The sequence below is a fragment of the Sceloporus undulatus genome, chromosome 6, assembly GCF_019175285.1.
Source record: "Sceloporus undulatus isolate JIND9_A2432 ecotype Alabama chromosome 6, SceUnd_v1.1, whole genome shotgun sequence".
In the NCBI taxonomy this organism is placed as follows: Eukaryota; Metazoa; Chordata; class Lepidosauria; order Squamata; family Phrynosomatidae; genus Sceloporus; species Sceloporus undulatus.
The window spans coordinates 20,856,538-20,872,217 of record NC_056527.1 but is presented as its reverse complement, the minus strand read 5'-3'; the positions used below and the strand labels follow the sequence as shown (position 1 = coordinate 20,872,217).

The following is a 15,680-nucleotide window of genomic DNA, read 5'->3' as shown; positions in this document are numbered from 1 at the left end:
TCCCTTCAGAGAGCCCAGAGATCAATGGGAGAGGCTTCTGGCAAAGCGAAGCTCTTTCCAGAGGAACTATGGGAGAATCCCTTCAGAGAGCACAGAGATCAATGAAGGAGGCTGCTGGAAAAGCAGGGAGGGAGCACTCTTCCCAAAGATTCTCTTTTCAGGGTTGGAGGAGAAGGCAGATTCCATTTGGGGAGAAAGGCTCTATCTCCCCCCCCCCCATTGATCAGAGCCCTTCCCTGCCTGGGCGAGATCAGATGTCTCCTCGCGAGGAGCCATCCCTTCCCTGCCTCTCCTCCGTTAGAAATGGGCTCTCCCCACACAGACTAGGCAAGGGGCTGGCCCACTCGCACTTGACTCCTCCCATACAGGTAACCCGATTCACCTCCTAACGTTCCCATTTGAAATACATCGATAACTATCCCGGATTAAAGGAAAATAGAAGGTTCGACCCTTCTATTTTTTTAAAGCGGGTTAAAGGCATTTAACGCGGTTTAAAAAAAGGACGAAAAAAAGAATCGATTTCAAATGGGCACGCATGCGGGGTGATCTAGAACCGTTCTAGGTTTAAATCGGGTTCAAATGGGCACGCCTCTATCTGAATTCGATTCGTAACCCGCGTTAAACCCCAGTGGAAACAAGCCCAGAGTGTGATGTGCCTAAGGTCACCCAGTGGGTTTATATGGCCGAGCCAGAATTCAAACCCTGGTTTCCAGAGTTGTAGCTCACACCACTATACCATGGTGGCTCACAATGTCTTTGCATATTAGGATCTTTTCTAGTCCTTAAATAGCTGCCCTTCCTAATCCTAGTCTTCTTCTGATTTCTTAACTGCAATGTCCACTCTGACCAATGTTTGATCCAGGGTATTGGATTTCTTTGACTATTTCTATTTTGTCATTGTTTAGGATGTTATTTTTGTTTTCTTAGTATTCAGCATTAAACCTACCTTACAACCCTTTTTCTTTGACTTTCTTTAGTAATTGTTCCAGGTCTTTGTTGTTTTCTGCAGGTAGTATGGTGTCATCTGCATGAATACTGCTTAGAAATGCCCGTCTCCTTGCAAGAGGAAATTTGACCTGTTTTTTTTAGTTGAAACATACCGCTTTGTCATCTCTCCTGCTGTCAGTGCCATTAAAAATGAGTGGAATTGATTTTGATCAAGTGGATCAGAAGTAGTTAAAAGATTTTCTTCTGCATTTCTTTCTTTAAACAGACCTTTTAACAGAGGGAGAAAAGGATACCCGCCCTGAGCTTTGAAAGCTGTTTTTTTGTGGAATGATAGTTGATGGGATGAGGAGAGAAGAAGGTGGCTAAAATATAAGTCTGGTGGCTACTTGGGCCCTTATAAGGAAGGATAAGATAAAATATTTGTGTGTGTGGTGATGGGGGTGGTGGGGGATTCCCTAGGTGCTGGGGGCATCCATCTTTTTCTTTGATTTGAGTTGGCCCTGGTGAAAAGGACGAAAATAATTGGTTAGAGCAGGCTTCCCCAACTTGTAGATATGATATAGCTGTAATTCAGCACCACCCATTTAAGGTAGCAATCATTTAATTACAAATGAGACAAGCATTTGAGATGCTGAAAGTTACTTGATTGCAATTCCTATCAGCCCTGTCAGCCCTAGTTATCTCCAATGCAGTGATGTGAAGTGAAAAGTGTCAGAAAATCTTTTCAATGCTATATTTTTTCGTGCAATTTTTTCATACTATAAGAGTACAGTTTACATTTGAGATGTGTTCCCATTTACTTTTTATTACAAGCACATAAACACACATCTATTGTAATCTGGCATCTTTTTTACTGCAGTCAAGCATAGCTTCTAGTCATTCTTCTGAAGAGGCAAGCATTGACAAATTCTAGTACAGTAAGCTCCCCACATTTGTGGTTTTGACTTGTGCAGATTTCATTATTCACAAATTTGATCAAAATGTTATCTCTAGGAATCTCTACATCCTCCAGTGTGATTCTGTGCTCAACATCTGCCAGAGGTCTCACAAGAGGACAGGGCAACACTTCTCTAGGCATCTGTAAGTCCTCTAGCGCAATTCACTGGTCAGTTTCCAGCAGATGTTGACCACAGAAATGTTCAGGAGGACCTAGAGATTCTTAGACAGATATTTTCTCAAGTAAAAAAACAGATAGTGTTTTTTAATTTGCAGTTTTTCCATGTAACTAAGAACACAGTGGGCCTGCCACATTTGCTGGGATCAACAGTGCAGGACCCCAGTGAAAGTGGAGGGGGGAGCAAATAAAAAAAAACAATGGTATTTTTTTTTAACCTGAGAGAACACCTCTCTAGGAATCTCTAGGTCTTCCTATGCAAGTCTGTGGTCAACATCTGCCAGATGTTGACCATACAATTGCACTGGAGACCTACAGATGCCTAGAGAAGAATTCTCTTTAGGAATTTCTAAGTCCTCCAATGTGACTTCTGGAGGACACTGTCCAGTAGGACCTAGAGATTTTTTTTAGAGAAAACATATTTCAAATCTGCAAAAGTCAAAGCCACAAGTGTGGATGACTGACTATATTAGATTTGTAACTCTTTCCATATCTGTGTATGTACTGTTATAAGCATGCACAGAACAATACATTTCCCTCTGGTGGTGCTGTCCCTCCACCTCTTCCAGCAGGTGGCATTAACAACAGTATCCTCCCATGCTCTTGTATCTGAAGTCACTTTACATGCAGTGCAGCATGTGGTTGGATGGAAGAATAAGCCACAACCTACTGTGAACATGTAGGCTCAGAGCCCAAGCAAGTCATGCTAAAGTCACATTGAAATGAATGGGGGATAAATTAGTCACAACTGACTTGTCCTATCAATATCAATAGCATCGTAAGACACTTTCTGGAGTTGGGCCATAAAACTAAACTTCTTGGAATGCTGAATTATATAGACTCTACTCCTCATCACCAGCATTAGGAGCAGCACCACTGCAGTGCTGGTAATTTTTGACAGGGAGAGAAAGAGCACCAAGATTGAATCTTATCCTCTGTTCTAGCCCATTTAACAACATATTGATAGCTCCTGCTTTGGCTGGAGTTTGTTGTATCTTGTTGTGTGCCTTCAGGTCACTTCCGACTTTTGGCGATCCTAAGGTGAAACTATCATGGGGTTTTCTTGGCAAGTTTTTTTTTCAACAGGGGTTTGCCATTGCCATCCACTGAGACTGAGAGAGAGTGACTTGCCCAAGGTTACCCAATGTATTTCATGGCCAAGCAGGGAATTGAACCCTGGTCTCCAGAGACGTAATCCATTGCTCAAACCACTAGGCCTACCTGTGACCAAAGAGATGCCCAAGTGACTTGCATTTCAGCATCTTTTATTGTGGGGAAAAGACACATCCAAGCAGTTCTTCCTCAAGCCGTCCCTTTCCTGGTGCACCACATTGCACCTTCCATCATCTACTTAATGATAATCTAATCACAACTAACCACCTAGTTAGCATGGTTGTGCTGGCTAGGGATGATGGAGTTTGTAGTCTGGGCTTCAGCATAGCCCTTCCTTTGTCTGGCACTCTCCCAGTGTTCTGCACTACAGCTTCAATCATCCAGCTACCATGTCTGTGGCTGAGGATGATGGAGTCTGTAGTCCAGTCTATCTGGGCTGCATTTGTAGAATACCAAGTGCTTTGACCTGAATGGGCATAGGAAGAAAATCCAGGCTTTTTGAGAACAATGTGCATTTTGTTTGCACTTCTTTTCCCATCTTCTCTTCTATTTGTTCATGTATTAGATAGACAGTATACAGTAATCGGTTAGGAGGAATGCCTTGTCTCTACTCTTCCCTCAAGTGGCCTCCTTGCCTGCGAGGGTTCTTTTCTGCACAAGTGCCAAAGAGGCTGGGTGGGAATGTGTGCCTGTGTTGCTCCAGCAGGCTTGTTCCACTTTCAGACCAGTCCTCTTACATGCATGCATGTCTTTCTCTTTCACAGAAAGGGGGGTGGGAAGATCAGTAGGGAAAGGGTGATCTCACTGCTTCCTCTCTTTCTCTGCGAGGACGGTATGTAAGCAAGTCTTTTAAACCAAAGCATATCCAGTGGAGCTTAGAGACAGCCAAAGAGGGCCTGGCTCAGTTTTCCACAGAACTGGTCTGGCTAAACCTTAACAAGTCGGAAACTCTGGGGAGATAGCAAGCATCCTGAGGAAGTGAAATCTCTCTGAAATCTGTGATGTCATTGGCAAACAAAACAAAGGAGCTCCAGGAAGGCACACGGTTTTTCCATCCTCTAAAAATAATAATAATAATAATTGCATTGGATTAGGAAACCTCTGTATTGATTCTTGGGCATATCTGTATGGGAAGAGAATTTGTGAGAAAGAGGCTGCCCTCACTTGGGGTTTTGGTTTGTCTCTTTTTTTTATCCTGTCAGTGGGCATACTCCATTGCTTGCTTGAGTCATTGTTTGCTTGAACCATGTAAAGGTGACAAACAAGATTGCGTGTGTGTGTGTGTGTGAGAGAGAGAGAGAGAGAGAGAGAGAGAGGTGTTATGGTTTGATCATTGGACTATAACTCTGGAGATTAGAGTTTGATTCTCCACTCAGCCATTGAAAGCCACTGGGTGCTCCTAAGCGAGTCACACATTGTCAGCCTTAGGGTTGCTGTATGTCAGAAACTACTTGAAGGCACACAACATCATACACATACAAACACACACACACACAGTTCCACATACTCCTAAGGATAAGAGAAGAATTTCATTCAGACCACATTTTGAGACCAACTGACCTAATTGTCAACCCCTGGTGCAGTGTGCAAGTTGGAACAATAGTTATTCTTTGGGGTACAAAGTTCTTTGAATTTTCAATACAATGTTTGACCTGAAAATATATACAAAATACACAATTAGGGGAAGCAGCACACAAAACATATATTTTATATAGTACTGGACACACTTGCATGTTGCAGGAGAAATACACCTAAAAGAGAGAGATGGTCAAAGTATGTCCCTTCAGATGTTCTTCAGCTGCATCTTTCATCATCCCTCATCAACAGAAGCAATAGTGAGGAATGCTGGGCACTGCATCCCCTAGGGGATGGTATGTTTCCTATTCCCAATCTTTCCTTTCCTTTCTGAAGTTCACATACTGATGTAGAAATGGGCCAGAATGGGTTCATCACTAAATGTGTGCAAAATTGGTATGAACCAGAAACAGACTAATTATTCAATTCATTATTCCCCTGGACATCCCAGAGACATGCCCAGAGGAATAAAATGCTCTATGATTTACTTCTGTAGAGACTAGTCAAGAAATCAGAAGACTGGGATTGGGGAGGGCAGCTATGTAAGAATTAGACAAGACCCTAAAGAATAAAGATATACAGCTGAGCACCAAAGTTAAAATTGTCCAAGCCACTGTATTCCCCATCACCATGTATGGATGCAAGAGCTGAACAGTGAAGAAAGCAGACAGTTCCTTTGAGATGTAGTGCTGGAGAAGAGTGCCAAGGATAACATGGACTGCCAAAAAGACAAACAAATGGGTTCTTGAACAGAGCAAGTCTGAAATATCCCTGGAGGCCAAGATGCTCAAACTGAGGCTGTCATACTTTGGCTACATCATGAGAAGGCACGGTTCATCAGAAAAGACAATGATGCTAGGAAATATGATGGGAAGTAGAGAGGAAGACTGAATGCTAGATGGTTGGACTCAGGGAAGAAACGGCTATGTATTTGCAAGACAATATAGGACACTGGATCTTGGAGATATCTCATCCAGAGGGTCATCATAAGTCAGGGTTGGTTCAAAGGCAGTTAACAAACAACAACAAATGAGGGAACTGGACACCTGATGCATTTTGTGATAGCTATTTAATTCCAGATATACAGGTTGAACAGCAGCCATAGTCTTGAAAGCAGGATCACCTCCCCAGAATCAAAGGACCTTTGCATTTACAGCCATCCAAGCCTCCTTCCAGCTAGTTCATGAGAACTCCTTAAGACTTCTCTGTGTTTTGTTGGCCACTTTCAAACTCTGTCTAGTCCCCTTACTTATGTAGGTGCCGTGTGTAACAAAAGTAGCCTTTCACTGTGTTTTCTAGCCATCAGAAGCTGTTGAACAGATATCTGCAGCAAACTCTAGAAGCATCATAGAATCATAGAGTTGGAAGAGACCACACGGGCCATCCAGTCCAACCCCCTGCCATGCAGGAAATCCAAATCAAAGCATCCCCGACAGATAGCCATCTAGCCTCTGCTTAAAGACCTCCAAGGAAGGAGACTCCACTACACTCCGAGGGAGTGTGTTCCACTGTCGAACAGCCCTTACTGTCAGGAAGTTCTTCCTAATGTTGAGGTGGAATCTCTTTTCCTGTAGCTTGCATCCATTGTTCTGGGTCCTGTTCTCTGGAGCAGCAGAAAACAAGCTTGCTCCCTCCTCAATATGACATCCTTTCAAATATTTAAATAGGGCTATCATATCACCTCTTAACCTTCTCTTCTCCAGGCTAAACATCCCCTGCTCCCTGAGTCGTTCCTCATAGGGCATGGTTTCCAGACCTTTCACCATTTTAGTTGCCCTCCTTTGGACACGTTCCAGTTTCTCCACATCCTTTTAAAATCATCTCATTATAAGTCATGCCCCGAAATCTGCTACCCACTCAGATATGCTAGACAAGACCCATCAGGCCAAATGTATGCTTTGAGATCTGATTCCAGTATATGAATAGACTTAAATTAACATTAATATTTATTTTATTTTATTTCTACCCTACATTGTAGCCAAAAGGGCTCCCAGAGCGGCTTGTAAACCATTTATTCCTTGCCATCAGGCTTCAAATCTAAATCACTAAGGAGAAGGGAATGTATGTGGGAGAGGGGATTAAGTCCAGCAGATTCTGGCTGCTCTTCCATCAGAGGCCAGAGAAATGGCAGTTGGAACATAGAGGGACATGGAGGGAGGGCCTCTCACCAGCCACTGGATCCAAGGTGAGATGGAGCTGTTCCTGGCTGCTCTTTTCTGTCTCTCAGAGGCCAGAGCTATGGTACTTGGAACATGGAGGGAGATCTCTCACCATTTGCTGAGACTAAAGAATGATGGAGCTGTGCTTGGCTGCTATTCTCTCACCCAGAAGTCAGAGCAGTTAGCAGTTAGGATCTGGAGGGAAGGACTCTTACTTTTGAAGCACCCAGTGTTGGCACAAGAATTCTGTCCAGTACAAACCAACTGAATCCTTTGTGTTAACAAAAATAATATGCAAAGCAGATTTTGGTATGTAAAATAATGTGATAACAAAAGTATCATTTGGATTATGTTGAGTAACGAGAAGATTGTGCTAATGGTACCCTTCTCCAACGTGGCGATGTCCAGATATGCTGCACTACAGTTCCCGATATTTCTAGCCATTATGGCCATTGTCTGCCTCCTCTTTTGTTTCCTATTCTTGTTGTGTGTGTCATCTTATTTTAAGCTTCTGTTTCACAGTTGGTGTTCCTGTATGTGTATAAATTTTGAAAGGTGTCTCTCTGAATCTGGTAACGTTCCAAACCCAAGGAGAAAAAGTATCTGCAAGTAATGATTGTGCTGCCATCCTTCTTTTGATTTTGGCTGTTTTAGCATTTAGAATGAGATATTCCAGATATTAGCACTAGTCATGCTTCCTATGCAGTTGGGTTTGTAGGTGCTTTCTTGTGTATTAGCAATGCCAGAGGAATATGTTCTCATCTGAACCTAATACAATTTGACCCAATCCACCTTTCGTGGATTAACATGCAGATCAGAACATGGGTATCCTTTGAATTTCACACTTCTCTGGGTACCATTTCCAACTCTGGGCATCAATTCCAACTTCAGAAAGATGAATCTTTCCTCCCTTACATCCATGAAGAGAATACCTTTCAAAAAGTATATTTTAAATCCCTTTCACAGCTAGAAAACTAGCTAACCAGGTATCCGGAGGGACATAAAGAAAGTTTCCATCATTGTCTGGGACCCATTTCCCTCACTCTGCAGTTTTGTTTTAGGCTATTTACTTCCGTGGCTTGTCCACTTATTACAGGAACTGTCATGAGGTTCTTCTGTACTATTTTTGCCCAGACAGCATTGTGTCAATGGCCGGAAAATGGACACTGCTTAGAAAGCCATAATTGAATTTTATAAACAGCCAGGAAAAGCACATTTCTTCCTTGCACCTGTGACCTGCCAAAAGCTATTCCATTGTTTACGGTAGTCACAGTGGATCTTCTTTTTTGAGGATGAATTGTTCTAGCAGCCAGCTGTTCCACGTTCTGTGCTTACTGTTCCTCACAAAGTCCCAGGTGTTCGCACTTGAAAAACAGTTAGGGATGGAAAAATAATTTAAGTTGTCCTGAACCTGCTCCATCCTCTGTAGGATCATGGCTTCAGATATGCCAAGTTTTAATTCTTTCTACCACAGTCTTTAAAAAAAGGTGTGTGTGTGGAGGGGCTCATTTCTTCCTACATGTTGCATTTCAGCGTACAGTAGTTCTCTATAATTACAGATGCCCCTTCTTTGGGACTATTTGGACTTCTAAGTGATAATGAGCTTTCTGAAAGCTAGGATTATCAAACCAGTAAACCACAGCACTAAGGATAGATTTAGCCAGAAAATCAAATTGAAAGGCCCATCCATTTTATATGATGCCAGACTCATTTGCTTGCTCAGACATTAGAGACATATTTACATATTATGACATTTCTTCTCTGTTTCTTAGATATATGGTGAGATCAAAGCTTTGACTTTGGACTACAACTCCCAGAATCCCCCAGCTAGCATGGCCACTGATCATGCTTTCTGGAGGAGACTGGGCATTCTCCAAAAGAAATATTGGAGGCCTACTTGAGCCATCTTTGGAGGATGGCATTTTCTACCATCACATGGACAGAGGACTCAGGAGAGAGCTTTCTCAGTGGTTAGTCCGAAGCTATGGAACTTTCTTCCAAGAGAGGCTCAGGTGGCCTCCTCTGCAATCTTTTCATTGGCAGATAAAGTCCTTTAAAAAAAAAAAAGGCCTTCTGCTTTTAACCAGTTGGGGTAGTGCAACAGCCATGCTGGATTTAATATTTAATAGACATTAATAGGGTTTGATGTGTTTTTAACTGTTCTAAATTAATGTTTTAAAATAAATTGCTGTTTAATGCTTTTTAAATTTTAGTATTTTAGGTTGTTTTAGCTATTTTGTTTTAACATAGAGTTTATGTAAGCCACTTTGAATCCCATAAAGGAGAAAAGCAGGATATAAAATACATACATACATACAATTTCCATGTTCTGGGTAAAATTAGACATTGAAAATTACACTCATTGGACAAATTATTATCTGGCATCTGGCATTGCCTCAGATATAACTTACATGCGACACAGATGATTTATGCATTCAGCAAGGAAGGGAGAGGAAAAGCAAAAGTAGCTGCTCTTGGTCAGCTTTGCAAGGGACTCAGCACGTGGGAGTGCTTTGCTCCATCTTGCCTTTCTCAACATGAAGAAGAAGGAGGAGGAGCAGAGCTGGGTTCCCAGTGTAAGTGTGGATGGAAAAGCTCTACTCATCTTGATGCTTCAACGTGGTGGTGTTAGGGAGCATAGGTAGAGCATCTAATGTAATCCAGCCTGTGGAAGGCTCCATGAATCTGTCATTCATTGATTTTAATAAATGACTGTTGAAGAAGATCCCTAGTAGTATTGGATTGGTCTCTTCCTTTAGAGTTGATGAAATAGCTCTTTCTTTATTCACAAACTCTTTTGTCTTTTCTTTCAGTATTCGTGAGAACTACAAGGGGTACCAAGGTAAATGAAGCCAGCACAATATGTTCAGTGTAGAGGACCTCCTGATTTCTCATGGATACAAATTGTCTAAAAATCCCACCAACTTGTATGAGAACAGAAGTGATGGATTCCAGCATGAAGTCACAGATAGGCGGATTAGTCATGGACCACTTAATGGGTTTTCAACCAACTCTGTAGCCTTTGCAAACAGCAAGAAGACAGGAACCAAAAGTACCTTGAATGACAATCAAAGCAGTTATGGCATCAGAGGGAGGCAGCCGGTCTCCGTTTACCATAAAGACTTCCCAGCTTCGGCCAATATGCATACTTCAGAGGCAGGGTGAGTATCCCTCTCTCCCAAGTTTCACTAGATATTTTAAAAACAAAACTTGAATTCAGCTCCATACAACCTTACCTTTGCTGGGAGCATTATAGGTTGGCATGCCCGTGTCTGCTAAAAGGAAGAATCACATCAGCCAAAAAGGGAAGCCAAGAAGACATTGAGCCCTATTTAGGCATTATTTACTGTAAATGTGTGGAAGCAGTGCTTATTGTAAGCATTTAGAAAGAGAATGTGGATAGGAGGGAAATCAATTATTTGAGGTGTGGTACTGGAGAAGAGTGCTGAGGATACGGTGGACAGCCAAACAAACAAACAAGCAAGCAAACAAATGAGTCCTTGAAGAGATCAAGCCTGAGCTCTCTCTGGAGACCAAGGCCTGTTCCGCATGGGCGTAAAGTATGTCCCCAGGACGTACTAGGGTTAGGAAAGGGCGTGCTTTACACACGCCTCTAACCCTAGTACGTCCTGGGGACGTAAAAAATGGCGGGGCCCGTTCTACATGGGCACCGCCATCTTGACATCATGGACACATAGCACCCGCACATCCTGCGATGGAAGTAACGTCATGAGTGCACCATTGGCCACTTGCGGCACCACTTCCGGGCCCCAAAAAGAAGCCGCTTTTTGCAGCTTCTTTTTGGTGCATCCGGGAACCGCACAGTTTGACCACTGTGGTTCCCGACGCAGCAACCGGCGGCGGCACCAGACCGCCGTTTTCAGGCAGTCTGTAACGCGCCCAAGATGACTAAATTGAAGCTGTCGTACTTTGGCTGCATTATGAGAAGGTATGACTCACTAAAAAAGACAATAATGCTGGGAAAGGAAGATGGTAGTAGAAAGAAAGGAAGATCACATGCCAGATGGATAGAGTCCATCAGGGAGGCCATAGACCTGAATCTACAGGACCTAAGCAAAGCAGTGGAGGATAGGGAGGCTTAGCAATATCTCATCCACAGGGTTGCCATGAATTGGGGTTGACTTGCAGTTAACAACAAAAACAAACAGCTCTGGTCCCTCCCTTCCCATGTTGCTGGGGATGGTCTCAAAAGGAGCCATAACTATGTTTGGTTCAACGTGATTACAAAGCTTGACATGTCCCCAAACTGCTCTGTCAGGGTTTGCCTGGAACTCAAATCACATCCAGCAGTTACAGCTTCTTTTCAGACCTTCCTTGGCCACATAAGGAGGGAGGGACAGGGCAGGACTGGAGCACAAGCCCTTTGTCTCTACACTTAGAATAAATAGCACCTGAATAGAGTTAGAGATGCATAGAATGTGAAATGTGCTGTTTTGTAGACATAAAAACATATCTAGAAATAATTATTATCATTTAAATACAAATGGTATATGTTTGATGACATTTTATACTGTTTTTAGCTAGTTGAAATGTACATTGTTTTTACATATTATTGTAACATTTTTGAAATTATTTTATATGTGAGCTGCCTTGGGTCCCTTTCTGGGAGAAAGGCAGCATAGAAATAAAATAAATAATAATAATAATAAATAAAAAGACATCACACCTTAATGGGGAAGATCAGTTTGCCTTCCAGATGCCAAATATTGATGGGCAACTTCTAGTCCCCAGCTGCTTCCTCTTCTGATGTCCATATAAAAGTGGACATGGGCTAGACATTCCTCCAAATGTAGGATTGCCTTCTGTAAAATAGGATACATGGCCACCATAACTTTATATTATTTTGTTCTGCTTGTGACAGTGAGTACAAGCTAAATGTGATGATTTCATTCCTTACAAACAATAAAGGTTTGCTAGTAATACTAATAAGCTTTGCGTATCAAGATATGAAGGAGAAAGAAAGACTTCAGAAGCATCCAGAGTGGCTCTAAATCATTGGATCAAATGTTCAGACTGTGGAAAACTTACCTTTTTTGACAACAGCTCTCAAAATCCTTGTCAGCTGGAAGAATCAGGGGGTTATAGTAACTTTGTCAAGTTCTAGAAATTATAATATCTTGGTAAAAAGATAATGCTGAGCATATACAGTTAAAATTAACTTTTCCTATGATGGCTTGTCAAAACTTGTCATGTGGGTGGGCAATGTAGAGAAAGGAATGAATTGTGAATGAGGTGGCGGGGCTGGAGGAAGACAAATCTACCAAGCCTATAATGACAGGTGAGCAATTGTCTTCCTCCCTAAGATTTAGGTTTCTAGATTATTCATTTATTTATGTATTTATTCATTTAACTGACACCCCACTTTTCTCCAAGATGACATGCAATACAATTAAATGCATAATACAATTAAAAAAACCTCTTTAATACAAAAGTTAAAGCACAGTTAAACAAAATTTCTATTAAAAAAACCAAGCTAAAAGAGCATTAAAAACAAGTTAGCATAGTATTAAAACATAATAATGTAAAAACACCTTCCCCCCATTAAAAGCATGGTCTGAAAAATGATGATTTTCCTTAAATAAAATAAAAAGGCCTTTATCTGCTGATTAAAACTATAAAATTAGAAATGCTCAGGTAACACATATTGAAGCAGAAAAAGACATTTGCATTATTTTTCTGATAACATATACAGTGGGCCCATGACTCCTCATGGATAACAAAATCCGTAGATGCTCAAGTCTGATTAAATACAGTGGCACAGTAAAATGGTGTCTCTTATATAAATTGGCAAAATTAAGGTTTGCATTGTGGAACTGATATTTTTTTTTGAATGCTTTCAAACCATGGATGGTTGAATTGGTGGATAAAGAATCCATGGATATGGAGGGATGACTTTAGTTGCAACTTCAACTCAGCCTTTCATTATAAATGCATCTAGTGAGACCTTGTGAATCAGTTATGGGCATCCCTATATGAAGGGAAGCATTTCACCCCCTTGGGTGCATTCACTTGAAGCAAACCTCAAAATCTTCTTGGAAGGTCTCATTACTGCATCTCCTGTCCAGTGCAGCCTTGTCATCACTTCATAAAATGTGTCACTGCTTTTTCACTTGCCTGCAGCCAGTCGTACATGCACCTTTGAACTGGAACAAATTAGACAGGAAGGATTATGTGTTGGGGTGAGGGTGTTTTGTATCCATTCTCTTGCAGCTGTCTATCAATTAAAACATGAACTAAAAGAAAAGGCTTACTGTAGCCTATTTCAAAAGACAAATGGTGAAAACAGAGACTGTTGTCAGTCAAACCGAGAAGCATAAATATTGCTCCATTTCCTCCCCACCCCTTTGCTTCACCGTTTCTACTGATAAAGGATTTTCAAAATGTATCAGTCTTGGATGTGTGGATGAATCTGCCTCTTGATTCTTATGCAGTTTTAAAATCACTTTTTTTTTATGTGGAGGACAAAGCATGCAAAATAGATTGGATTTGGGGAAATGATGACTTATATTCTTTTCATGTTGTACTTCTTCATATGTAGCACACAACAACCATAAAACAGAGTTAAGAAGGCCAGGTCAGGTTAGCTTATGGTTAAGAGACAACTTGAGAACCCGTATGGATGCCATTTTGACTTCCATTGGAGAAAGACAAGTTTTGTTTCTTTGAGTACTTAGGCAGTGACTCCTAAACTTTGGTCTTCCAGATGTTTTGGACTTCATCTCCCAGATTGTTGGCCAAGTTGGCAGAGATTTCTGGGAGTTGAAGTTCAAAAGATCTGAAGGACAAAAGTTTGGGAACTACTGACTTATTGCTCTCCAGCTTTCTGGTGTCATTTAGAAAGTCACACAGTCATTTTTCTCTCTACTGTTTGGCCTGTAGCTTTACTGAAATATTTCTATGTCACCTTCCTGATATCAGTCAAAGCAAGAGAGCTATAACAATTTCATAATGCTGAGTGGAGTCCACTATACACTTGAGAGAAAACATGGCTTTCATCCTAACCACACTAAACTTTCTGTTTGCAATATAACTTCATCTCTATCATCTGTACTAATCTTGTATAGTATTGACTTGAGTGCTTTGCCTTTTCTGGCCCTGAAAGGAAGTAATTTTCTACCCTGAACATTTTGCCAGATGATTTGTTTTAATCTTTCTGATGAAATTTTTTATTATATTAGTTTTTGTTATGAACTGATGAGAGATGAATCCATGTACATAAATGGAAGCAATTCGAACAGAGTTCAGAACATAGATTACCAGTGGCCATGTGGGCATGCTTCATTTTTGAATCTGTTTTTAAGATGATGGGGATTCTTGGGTTCCCCACATCTCCCCAAAATCTCTTTAAGCAGTAACATAGTGTTATATTTTAGGACTGACGGAGAAGGAAAGTAGATTCTTTCTGATCTACATGCTGAATAGCTATGGGCAATTTTATTGGCAGTGGCACACACAAGCATCTTGTGTGATTGCAGCTTTTTTGCATTTCTTACACACATGTGATTCAGAAGATGACGCTGTGACTGACCGCTAGTTTGCACAAAAGCCTTCTGTGTGATAACTCTGGAATAGGTCTTCAGGATTGTTTCATTCTTGTAAATCTGGAAAAGCTGGTGGCCTAGAAAGTTTCCTTGCTTGCTTCTCCATCTTTTCTCAAGTCTAACATTTATGATACAAAAGAGAACAAATCCCTTCCAATTTACATGTGATCCTTCTGCCAGCTGCCTGGAAGAGATTCTTGTTCTTTGCAGGAGATCAGGTTAGTCACTGTTTATGAATCTGGTTCTGTTGATTTCCTGCAGTGTCTCAAGTGCAACCAGCACCAAAAATGCTAGAAAGAGGAGGATAAGAATAGTCTATATTATATTTTAAGTGATGTGCCTAGAGAAAGCATAAAGCATGGCGGGCCAGATTCTGAGCATCAAGCAATTCTAGGTGGTGAGTGCCAACAGAAATTAATATAAATCAGGGTCATGAAGAGTGAAAAAAAGTATCAGCATGTTTAGGTGAAGCATAAGGAGAAGTACATTCTTTTTAACAATAGAGGCAGCTGCTTTCTTCCAAACAGCCTACAGCAAATTGAACATACTCAGTAGCTATAGAATATTGAGTGCCAGTTGGAAGAGAAAAATGGAAGGGTCTGTGATGGAATGGTCTGCTCCAGCCATCTTGCTGAAAGACATGGCTAGAAACACTTCTGTAAGGGAGTAAAGACATGCTGCTGCAACTTTTTGTTGCAGGTCTATGCTTGTAGCTCTTAAGGAAATACTGTAGCTACAAAAATCATCTCCATGGGTGCATGCTCTAGAATCTTACTGATGCAGTTGAACATTATGGAGTATAGTAAGTATATGTAGACATACTATATCAGTTTATTGTTACCAAGGATAATAATCGAATCATAGAGTTGGAAGGGGCCTCATGGGACATCAAATCCACCCCCTGCTCAGTGTAGGATCCCCAGATAAAGCATACCTAGCAGGTAGTTATCCAGCCTCTTTTCAAAAATATCCAGAGAAGGAGACTCCGCCATCTCTCTCTGCAGTTAATAATAATAATAATAATAATAATAATAATAATAATAATAATAAACTGTTTATTTATAGCCCGCTTTTCCTTGGTAGATCAAAGCGGGTTACACAGAAGTACACAAATGTACACTTTACAAACAGTACTCACATAAAAATCCAAATCAATATATTAACTATTAAAAACATTGCTAAAATTACAAAATTAAAACCACACAATAA

At 41.1% G+C, this 15,680-nt stretch overlaps 1 protein-coding gene across 4 annotated transcripts in view; it reads left to right on the top strand.

Moving 5' to 3' along the window:
* Positions 1-15,680, top strand: part of JCAD (junctional cadherin 5 associated) — an 83,531-nt gene that overhangs the window by 57,304 nt on the left and 10,547 nt on the right. For all 4 annotated transcript variants that reach the window (XM_042475535.1, XM_042475537.1, XM_042475534.1 and 1 more), the window contains one exon: positions 9,723-10,070. In XM_042475535.1, the coding sequence (XP_042331469.1) occupies positions 9,772-10,070 (299 nt within the window). In that variant the 5' untranslated portion in view covers positions 9,723-9,771. The remainder of the gene's footprint in view (positions 1-9,722; positions 10,071-15,680) is intronic.